Source organism: Vigna unguiculata, chromosome 2, assembly GCF_037176805.1.
Source record: "Vigna unguiculata cultivar grain cowpea cultivar isolate G323 ecotype 2 chromosome 2, ASM3717680v1, whole genome shotgun sequence".
Lineage (NCBI taxonomy): Eukaryota > Viridiplantae > Streptophyta > Magnoliopsida > Fabales > Fabaceae > Vigna > Vigna unguiculata.
Window position 1 is genome coordinate 2,400,951 of NC_140793.1, and position 12,036 is coordinate 2,412,986.

At 41.2% G+C, this 12,036-nt stretch overlaps 1 protein-coding gene and 1 pseudogene across 1 annotated transcript; one reads left to right on the top strand and one right to left on the bottom strand.

Moving 5' to 3' along the window:
* Positions 1-3,421: 3,421 nt before the first annotated feature.
* On the bottom strand, positions 3,422-4,807 carry LOC114173609 (uncharacterized). The gene is made up of 2 exons (XM_028058097.1): positions 4,339-4,807; positions 3,422-3,516 (listed from the first exon to the last, which is right to left on the bottom strand). The coding sequence occupies exons 1-2, from the start codon at positions 4,805-4,807 to the stop codon at positions 3,422-3,424; spliced, it is 564 nt and encodes a 187-aa protein (XP_027913898.1).
* Positions 4,808-8,919: 4,112 nt separating this feature from the next.
* On the top strand, positions 8,920-10,628 carry LOC114174657 (alkane hydroxylase MAH1 pseudogene; annotated as a pseudogene).
* Positions 10,629-12,036: the final 1,408 nt, after the last annotated feature.

Genomic DNA, 12,036 nt, shown 5'->3' on the forward strand with positions numbered 1-12,036 from the left:
AAACTCGTACCAAACAAACCGAAGGGTCCTAGCTTCCCTTACCTGGAAATGGGTTTGCACGGGACTTCTACACTGAAACAAGGAGCACAACAGCTCTATAACCCGACTCGCAAACTAGAATAGCTAGTTAAACGAGTCATTATAGAGTTTCCGACTGTGACTACGGAACTACACTAGACAAAGGCGATAAGGTGAAAGAGTACTTACGTGAGCAGAACAATGGCCAAGATGGAACGTGAATCGAAAGAACGTCAGAACCCTAACAGAGGTAGAAGACAGCTACGGCTCTAATGCAAGGATAACGATTTTCTGAAATGCCAAGAAGTGAAGGGTTTAGGGCAGACCCTAAGACTTTATCTGTTGGGCCGATCTTAGGCCCACTTACAAGGGCAGCCCACTAACTTTTAGGGCAAAAAATGAAAAGGGGGCCTTACATTCTCCCCAACAAGAAAATTTTCGACCTCGAAAATAAGGACTCACCAGGTAAACAGATGTGGATGTGATTTTCTCATGTCCTCCTCTAATTCCCAAGTTGAGTCACCTGTTCTCCGATCCCATATGACTTTAACAAGACTGACGGTCTTTCCACGACGTTCCTCAACCTTGCTATCCTCAAGAGCGATAGGTGGTACTTCCACCGTGAGATCTTCCCTGATCTGTATATCCTCAGCTTCCAACACGTAGGCCGGATCGAATACATACTTCCTCAGTTGCGACACATGAAACACTGGATGAAGGTTCGCCAACTGCGGGGGTAAAGCTCATAAGCCACTGGTCCAATCCTCCTCGTGATCTGATAGGGACCAAGGAATTTGGGCGAAAGCTTCCTTGATCGGAGAGCCCTCCCCACGCCCGTGGTTCGGGTCACCCTCAAGAATACATGATCCCCCGCTGCAAACTCTAAAGGCCTCCTCCTACGATCAGCATAGGCCTTCTGCCTGCTCTGAGAAGCCAGCATCCTATCCCTCACCATCCTCACCTTCTCGGTGGTCTGCTCTAACAACTCTGGTCCGACCAACACCGCTTCTCCATCCTGATACCAACAAAGAGGAGTCCTACACCTCCTGCCATAAAGAGCCTCGTATGGCGCCATGCCAATGCTCGCATGAAAACTGTTGTTGTAGGTAAACTCAATCAAAGGCAGTACCTCATCCCAAACTCTCAAGTGGTTCAGTATACATGTCCTCAAAAAATCCTCTAATGACTGGATCGTCCTCTCAGACTGACCATCGGTCTAAGGGTGGTAAGCTGAACTCATGGTGAGTTTGCTACCCATAGCACCCTGTAACATCTGCCAGAACCGAGATGTGAACCGCGGGTCTCTGTCGGAAACTATGCTTGAAGGCACCCCATGAAGTCTCACTATCTCTTTAATGTACAGCTGAGCCAACTTGGCCATGGACATCCTCAAGTTCATCGCCAAGAAGTGAGCACTCTTGGTCAACCGATCCACTATCACCCAGATGGTGTCATGTCCTCTAAAAGTCCGTGGTAGATGTGTCACAAAATCCATGGAGATGCTATCCCATTTCCACACTGGTATCTCCAAAGGCTGTAGGATTCCCCTAAGTCTCTGGTGCTCCACCTTCGCCTTCTGACAAGTCAGACAGGCTAATACAAACTGTGCCACATCCTTCTTCATTCCCTGCCACTAAAAGTTTTCCTTGAGATCCTGGTACATCTTAGTCATGCCAGGATGCAAGCTAAGACGACTCTTGTGTCCTTCCTCAAGGATCAACTTTCTCACCTCAACATCATCAGGTATACATACTCTGCCTCGAAACCTTAGTATGTCATCATCACTCACGGCAAAGTCTCTGGCTTCCTCTGATCCAAGCTGTTCCCTAACCCTGTTCAGACCGGCATCCAACAACTGCCTCTCTCTGATCGAGTCCAAGAAGTCACTAGATATAGTAAGGGTACTACACCTAATGGACTCGGACCCCAACTCCACTTGTAGCCTCATGTCTCTGAATTTCTCTAGTAGTTCCACCTCCTTAATCATAAGGTGTGCAGTGTGCACTGTCTTCCTACTCAAGGCGTCTGCCACTACATTCGCCTTTCCTGGGTGATATAGGAGCTCAAAGTCATAGTCCTTCAGGAACTCCATCCACCTCCTCTGCCTCATGTTAAGCTCCTTCTGGTCAAACAAGTACTTGAGGCTCTTATGATCGCTGAACACTCGGAACTGAGCACCATAAAGATAGTGCCTCTAGATTTTCAAGGTAAAAACTATAGCTTTCAGCTCCAAGTCATGAGTGGGATAGTTACGCTCATGTACCTTAAGCTGTCTCGAAGCATATGCCACTGTCTTCTTTTCTTGCATCAAGACACAACCCAACCCGAGATGAGACGCGTCGCAGAAGACTTCAAACGGTTTCCCCACATCCAGAATTACCAATATAGGAGCACTCGTCAATCTCCTTTTTAGTTCCTGAAAGCTCTCCTCACACTTGTCCGTCCAAGTGAAAGGTTGGTCCATCCGGGTAAGCAAAGTCAGAGGTGCTACTATCTTAGAGAATCCCTATATGAATCTCCTATAGTAGCCTGCTAACCCCACAAAGCTCCTAATCTCTGTGGCCGACTTAGGGCTTTCCCACTTTACTACTGCCTCGACCTTTGTCGGGTCCACTGCAATCCCTTGGGCGGATATCACATGCCCCAAAAACTGAACCTCATCCATCCAGAACTCACACTTGGACAACTTGGCATACAGCTGCTTCTCTCTCAAAACACCAAGCACCAACCTCAGGTGTTCTGCATGCTCCTCCAGAGTCCGGGAATAGATAAGGATGTCGTCTATGAAGACTACGACAAACTTATCTAGGAAAGGTCGGAAGATCCTGTTCATGTAGTCCATGAACACCGCCGGAGCGTTGGTCACACCAAACGGCATAACCACATACTCATAGTGGCCATACCTGGACCTGAATGCCGTCTTCTGCACATCATCAGCCTTCACTAAAATCTGGTGGTATCCTGATCGCAGATCTATCTTTAAGAACACTGACGACCCATGCAACTGATCCATCAAGTCATCAATCCTCGAAAGCGGATACATGTTCTTGATGGTCATCTTGTTTAGTTGCCTGTAGTCCACACACAGACGTGAACTCCCATCTTTCTTCTTAACCAGCAACACTGGTGCTCCCCAAGGCGAAGTGTTGGGTCGGATGAACTATTTCTCCATTAGCTCATCTATCTGTTTCTTGAGTTCAACTAACTCTGCCGGAGCCATGCGGTAGGGAGCCATCGATACTGGGCCTGTCCCCGGCACTAGATCGATAGAGAACTCCACTTCTCTACTGGGAGGCAATCCTGGTACCTCCTCCGGGAATACATCCCCAAAATCCTGGACAACCGATATCACTGACGTTGCCTCTCCTCTCTCCACCTCCATATATGTGAAGATCATGTAGCACTACGCGTCGTCATGTAGTTCCTTCATAACACGCTGAGAAGACACCAACTCAGGCTCCACTACGTCGGGAAAAAGTAGCTTCTTCTCTCGACAATCTATCAGAATGCGATTGGCAGATAGCCAATCCATCCCTAAGATCACCTCCAACTCCTGTAGAGGTAGACATATTAAGTTCACCCTGTACCTGCGTCCCTCTACATCTACTGGAAGCCTAGCACACAAGGATGACGTCCTGACCAAACCCGATGCTGGAGTAGACACCGCAAGCTCACACTGCAGCTCGCGCACCGGCAGACCCAACCGTTCCACACATGCATATGACACAAAAGAGTGTGTCGCTCCAGAATCATACAACACACAACATCTCATCCCAGAAATCACATAATAACCCATAACAAGGTTACTTGAACCTGCAGCCTCAGCTCCGGTCATGGCATAGACTCTGCCCGTCGCCTGAGGCCTGTTGCCTCTGTCCCTCCCCTGATGTTGATGGGGTGTCTGAACTGGAGGGCGTGTCGCTGCCCTGGCAAGGTTGGGACAGTCTTTCCCAAAGTGGCCTTCCTTGCCACAGTTGTTACATCTACGGTAACCCTCCACACGTGGACACGCGTACCTCGGGTGGGGTCCTCCACATGTATAACACCGAACTCGGCCCTACTGAGGAGAAAAGCTCCTAGACCCCTGAGGCTGATGGTGGGGCCTATCATACGGTCTCCTCCGCTCCTCATGCCTGGGCTTGGACCCATATGGTCTACCGATCCTCTGAGGCGGCTGTGGCTGCTGTGGGCGCTGGCCTTCCACCTCGCGCTTCATCTTCTCCATCACCCTGGCCTTCTCTACCAGAGCGGCAAAATCCTTGATGGACAAGGGAGCCACCATCAAGCGGATATCACCGTGAAGACCGTTCTCGAACTTACGGCATCGCCACTCCTCATCGAGTGGCAGGGTGTAGAAACGGATGAGGTGTTTGAACCTCTCAGCATACTCCATCACTGTCTTCCTTCCCTGGGTCAACTGGAGGAACTCCACCTCCTTGGCGTACCGGATGCTCTCTAGGAAGTACTCTAAGAGGAATCTCTCCCTGAAAACCTCCCATGTCACTGGCTCATCTCTCTCCTCCAGGATGGATCTAGTACTACTCCACCAATGCTCTGCCTCTCCTGTGAGCATGTACACGAAGAACGCCAACCTGTTCTTCGCATCATAAATGCACTCCAGGTCCTTCAGCCATTGGTCTGCGGCGTCAGGACTAGTCTTCCCGTCAAACTTCGCCGGGTGGTGCTTCAGAAAATTCTCTAGGCTCCACTCCTTGACTGCAGGTCGTGGTTCAGGGCCCAACACAGGGGCAGCCGCTTTGTTCTCCTCCAGCTGGCGGAGGGCCTCCATGTGCTGCCGATGAGCATCCTCAGCAGCTACTCTCGCAGCCTCCATCTGCTGCATCATTGCTTGTTGCTGCTCAAGCGACGCCGCCTGTCGCTGCATGGATGTCTCATGCTGCTGCATCATCGCAGCACTCTGTAGTGCCATAGCTGCTACCATCGCCTCTATGGCTCTGGCGATATCGGGTGCGTCCCCCTGGGACGATTGAGAAGCTCGGTGAGGAGGTGCCATAGTCCACTAGCACACAGAAAATCACTTGGTTAGGCTTGATAAAGACAAGAATTTTAACTAAACACTCAGAGACACACAGAGAAAACTAAGTGGATAACCCAAGTCCACATACCTAAGGAATGACCGCTCTGATACCATAAATGTAACGCCCCATTTAATTTAATGCGTAAAATTAAAGGAAACGTCACACAGAGATAATCAATGTAGCGTAGTCCTAGGGTTTTAAACACAACCCCTACAAAAAAAACTGGGCACACCACAATGCCAAAGGAAAACGGAAAACCAACCTAACAAAGAGCGTAAAGTAGAAACACATGAAACGATACATGGGCCTTAGCCCTAAAGAAAATATGAAGAGAACTCCAGCCAGATGGCTAAGCAGCAGAATCACCATTCCCTTGTTGGCCACGAGAACCTCGCCCATCTGCTCCCATCAATCGAATTGATGATCATCGCAAGAAAGAAGTACCACATACAAGACAATCATACAACAAATAGGGTAAGCTAGAGCCAACACATTTTCACCATACAGTCAAATACAGTATCATCATCCCATATCCATATAACAACCAAGCATGTCATGACTCTTCATTCAATAAACTACGACTCGACTCATCCGGATACGTATAACTTAGTCGGATTCAGCGGATGCTTGCACTTGTGGTGGATACCCCTGCTCGACCCTGAGTTGCTCATCTCCGAGCTATGTGTTACCAGTGTTACGATGAATCAAATCTCCCTCACCACAAGGTTAGCCCTTAATGAATTTCAGGTCTCTTGCTACTCTCACCACAGGAGTCAGTCTGCTCTAAGTGAGACTGGATCCTTAGAGTGTCAGGATGCAACCTTAACTTGAATACTTACCTAGTTATACAGATGGGGCACCACCATGGACACCCACTAACAGGGGCCATGAATTACGTCCCGACCACTGAAGCGCGACATCGGAGGTCTCACCTAGAGACCCCAAACAATTTATACGCTGACACGGACCAACATTCATAGCTCAACAATAAAAGAACATAAAATCATATTTACATTTCCATACCAACCCCTGAGATTAATTCCTCATACGCATCATATTTCGAATCCATACCTCTGATCATCACCACCCCATGAATCTAGGTCCTCATCTCATATCAATCACGTGTTCCTTTAGTTCCAAACCACTCATTCATTTCACATGCCAATATCATACCCAACCCGTCATACCCAATTCATGAATCATGCCAAACATACCTCATTCTCCATTATATACATATCATTCATCATACAATCATACTCAACCAAAACAGATCATTCAGGAACAAACAGACATCCAATCACAGCATTGTCTCGCCCAACACCTCGCTCAGGCTGAGGGGTCTCGCTCAGGCGAGCCCCCCTCTCTACCTAGGCGAGGGCACAAGAACAGGAGCATGAGCAACGCGGGATCTCGCTTAGGCGAGATCCCTCTCGCCTGGGCGAGTTGCCTGCTCGCTCAAAGCCATAATGGGTCGCCTGGGCGACCATTCGTGGAGAAAAAGGCTTAGGCGAGCCTCTGTTAATCTCGCCTAGGCGAGACTAGCTCGCTTGGGCGAGTTTATCAGTGCCCGCCACTGTTTTCACCTGCAACAGACGCAAATACGTACCACAAGCAACAATCCCACCGTATCATACATCCATATCAACAGGCAAACACAAGGAGATCACCAACCACATAAAATAGCAAACTCGTACCAAACAAACCGAAGGGTCCTAGCTTTCCTTACCTGGAAATGGGTTTGCACGGGACTTCTACACTGAAACAAGGAGCACAGCAGCTCTAGAACCCGACTCGCAAACTGGAACAGCAAGTTAAACGAATCATTATAGAGTTTCCCACTGTGACTACGAAACTACACTAGACAGAGGCGATAAGGTGAAAGAGTACTTACGTGAGCAGAACAATGGCCAAGATGGAACGTGAATCGGAAGAACGTCGGAACCCTAGCAGAGGTAGAAGACGGCTGCGACTCTAATGCAAGGATAACGATTTTCTGAAATGCCAAGAAGTGAAGGGTTTAGGGCAGACCCTAAGACTTTATCTGTTGGGCCGATCTTAGGCCCACTTACAAGGGCAACCCACTAACTTTTAGGGCAGAAAATAAAAAGGGAACCTTACAATACTAATAATTCATACTGAAAAATTTTATATCATAAAGAAAGAAATATCAGAATAATAAAATATTAGTAATTAATAATTAATAAAAATAAAACTATTGTTACAAAAAGAAAATGGAATAACTATTTTTTTGAAATTAAAATTATTTTTATCGAAAAAATTTAAATGAATGAGTTAGATACTTAACTAAATAATAAAATATTAATAATTAGTAATTAATAGTAATAAAAATATGATGTTATAAACGAAAGAAAATTTGGAATAAATATGTTTTAATAATTAAAATTATTTTTACCAATCAATTTAAATGAACGAATTAATTAATTAATACTAAAATTAAAAAAGTAATAAAATATTAATATTGAAAAATCTTATACTATAAAAGAAAAATCTAGAATAAATTATTTCTATAATAAAATTTATTTTCATCAACAAAATTTAAAAGAACGAATTTATTAATTAACATAAAAATTTATAAAAATAATAAAGTATTAATAATTAATACTGGAAAAAATCTTATAGTATAAAAAAATGACATAAATATTTTCTTATAATTAATTTTTTTTATCAAAAAATTTAAATGAATTAATTAATTTTCAATAATTAAAAAATATAAAATATAAAACAAAGAAAAGTTGAAATAAATATTTTTTTATAATTTAAATTATTTTTATAAATAAGACTTAAATGAATAAATTAATCAACATTCAAATTAAAAGAATAGTGAAATATTAGTTAATTCTGAGAAAAAGTTTATACTATACAAGAAATAATATTTGAGATTAATGTTTTTATATAATTCAAATTATATTATTGATCAAAATTTTCGTCAAAAATTTAAATTTATATTATTGATAGAGTAATTATATGAGTCTAACAACATACATTAAATCAATATATCCATACACTCATTTGTATTTATAACGAATATATTTTACGTATTTTTGCATAATCTATCTTTTATATTTTGAGAAAGTTTACCCTATATTTTTTCATATATTATATCTTTTGTATTTTTACAAAATCTGCTCTTTATATTAATACATATATATTCACTTTCTAAGCTTATGAATAATCTTTTATGTTAATTTTATTTAAAATTTAATTATAAACTTAAAAATATTATTATTATTTTATAAATCTCTTTTTATATAATATATATTTAAATACCTTTTAATACAATATATATTTACTAATATGAAAAATACACACAAAGAGATATCAACACGTATGTAAGCATTAATTTAATATTAGTTCGTAATAAAGATAAAACTCCATCAAGAATTTATAAAAAAAGCTCAAATTCGATAATAACATTTAAAATATAAGAAAAGTTATTACATTAAATGGGGAAAAAAAAAGTGGAAGACAAAGTTGAATACCAGATGACGAATGATTAATCCTTGCTTGCTTCATGAGGAGGGAGAAAAATATTGAAATGCTCTTGGAATTGGTGATCATTTTCAATATTAACTGTTTTCTATTCAAACATTCATCGTATACTTTTTATATTGAATAAAAAAAATATCATAATTAGAGTGTCATTTTCAAAAGAATTCTCCCATGATCATTACCAAATTCCCCCCAAACCATTCTGAATTAATAATTGATTTGACATTTGATAAAACCCTCATCCGATAAATTTGTGAAGCTCTTGTATCTTTTGTAATAAACTTGCCCATTAGATCGAATCTATAAATATCTCCACAAACTCTGTCATCAATCATATTCAAACACAGTTTCTTCAACCTTCAATATACGATAATGTTGTTGTATATTGGAGTATTTGTACCCATTATTCTCTCCTTCATATTCTACCAGATAAGTAGGAGACATAAGAGAAATATGCCCTTTACAAAATTGCCAATCATTGGCATGCTACATGATCTTCTCCTAAATTTGTCCAACATTCACGATTACGCAATCTTGGTTTTGAAACATTATGGAGGTACTCTGATGTTCGAAGGACCTTGGTTCACAAACATGAACTTTATTCTCACCGCCGATCCAATGAACGTGCACCACATCACAACCAAGAACTTTAGCAACTATGGGAAAGGGTCCAATTTCGGTGAAATTTTTGAGTTTTTTGGAGGAGGGATTATTAATTCTGATAATCTCCATGCATGGAAACAAGAGAGGTCAATACTTCATTCACTGTTTCAAAGGCAAAACCTTAAGATCTTCCTTCGGAAAACCATTCAGAAGAAGCTAGAGAATGACCTAATTCCATTTCTTGATCATACATCCGAGGTTGGAACTGAGGTAGACTTACAATTTGCCCTTCGGAGGTTCACATTTGACATTGCCTGCTCTTGTTTTCTTGGTTATGATCCTCACTCTCTTCCAAACAAGAACACTAAGCTTTCTCAACCTGCTTATGAGAGAGCTTCGGTTGTGATCGAGGAGTCATTATTTCACAGGCACATCACACCGAGATTTTTGTGGAAGTTGCAGGAGTGGCTCCAGATTGGTCAAGAGAAGAAGCACACCGAGGCCAAAGAAATTTTTGATAAGTTCTTGTATGAATGCGTTGCAGCCAAGCGTGAAGAGAAAAACAGATGCAATAGCACCAAAGAAGTCCACGAATCTGATCATGACTTGTTGGGAGTGCTAATGGAAGAAGGAGCTCAAAAGGGGAGAATAATGGATAACAAGTATCTTAGAGACACTGCATTTACCTTTGTCTCTGCTGGAAGTGGCACAATCAGTGCAAGTCTCAGTTGGTTCTTTTGGCTTGTTTCAACTCATCCACATGTGGAAGCTAAAATTCTTGAAGAGATCAAAGATAATTGCATAGACCAAGATGGATCTTGGATTGCTTCTGGTGTGGAAGAGTTTGGAAAGTTAGTTTATCTCCATGGAGCTATATGTGAAGCACTGAGGCTTTTTCCTACTGTGCCCTATGATCATAAGTGTGCAATCAAATCTGATACACTTCCTAGTGGACACCATGTTAGTCCAAATACCATGATTTTGTACTCTTTGTATGCAATGGGAAGAATGGAACAAATATGGGGACATGATTGCATGGAATTTAAGCCTGAGAGGTGGATTTCAGAGAGTGGAGACATTATACACGTTCCATCTCACAAGTTCATAGCTTTCAATGCAGGCCCTAGAAGTTGTTTGGGTAAAGACATTACTTTCACTGAAATGAAGATGCTTGCGGTTGCTATACTCTGGAGGTTTCAAATGAAGGTGGTGGATGGTCATCCTATAACACCAAGAGTCTCTGTGGTGCTTACCATTGAACAAGGCTTGAAGGTTATGGTTACTAAGAGATGCACTTGATAGAAATCATTTCAATAATGGCAGATGATATTTATATTTTATGTCTTACGACCTACTTTCGGTCTCAGTTTCTACTTTGTTTGTGATGGCTAAATAATGTTGTGGTTGTCCAGTATTATAATAAAGAGAAATATCAGCCAGTGGGTTTATTCTCTTATACTGATTAATTAGTATAAGTGTGTTGGGTTTATAGAGGAAATATTGTTCGAGGAGATACTAAGATTTGAGCCCAAATCAAATAAGGGATCGATATCATCATTAACTTTAAACATTAACGAAACGAGTTTATGAGTTTTTTAGTTTATATGTTGCTTAATCATTTCTATTTAATGTGAGACTTAAGATTCGTACTTGGAAGCCAACAATCTCCTCCTCAAATATGAGTCTTTCACATTGGTATACTCTTCCTCTAACATAAACATAACGAGCACCATTCTCATACCACCATTAAGTTTTTCTTAACGATATACGCTTACTTAGAATCCTTACCAGGAAGACTTTCCATATAAGAACTATATTAATATTGTACTAGTCTAAGCTCAAATCATATAAGGAATCAACACCACTGTGGGGAGTAGAGTTGAACTTCATGATTACTGCTTGCAGATTGTATAAAACTTTGTTTAAATCTCGTTTTTCGAGCATTCATCATTATGTAACTCAATCACGAAGTCCAATCCACCAATTAACACTACATTCACTGAATTGTCTACTTTTTTTAACTCCATAATAGGTTAAAAACATCTCACGCACATCTGGGGAGTAATGCAAATATATGTGGGGAGTTAAGCCAAACTTTTTTAAAAAAGCTATAGAAAAAAGCCAATAAAATTAATTTAAATTTATTAAATACATCATTCCTATTTGATTCACTCAAACAAATATTCCTTTCCATTATCCAATCCCAATTCAATTAATTTGGTGGGAGTGTAGCCTTACAGAGCCAAAATTAAAACCTGTAACAAAAGCGGAGAGTTACGTCAACCTATGTGGGGAGTAGGGTTCAACTTTATGATTATTGCTTGCAGATTTTATAAAACTTTGTTTAAATCTCCTTTTTCGAGCATTCATCATTATGTAAATCAATAACGAAGTCCAATCCATCAATTAACACACCGAACTGTCTGCTTTTTCTAACTGCACAATAGGTTAAAAACATCTCATGCACATCTGGGGAGTTATGCATATATATGTGGGGAGTTCATGCAAAGTTTTTTTAAAAAAGCTGCAGAAGAAGCCAATAAACTTAATTTAAATTTAGTAAATACATCATTCCTATTTGGTTCACTCAGACAAATATTCCTTTCAATTATCCAATCCCAATTCAATTACTTTTATGGGAGTGTAACCTCACAAGAGCCAAACTTAACAACTGTAACAAAAGCGGGGAGTTACGTGAAATTATGTGGGGAATAGAGTTCAACTTTATGATTACTGCATTTGGATTGTCAAAACTTTCATTAAATTTCCTTTTTCGATCAATGATCATTCATTCACTCACTAATAGAGATGTCAATGTGAGCCGGAACCCGTGAGCCAACCCGGCTCACCACGGGTTCGAGCCGGG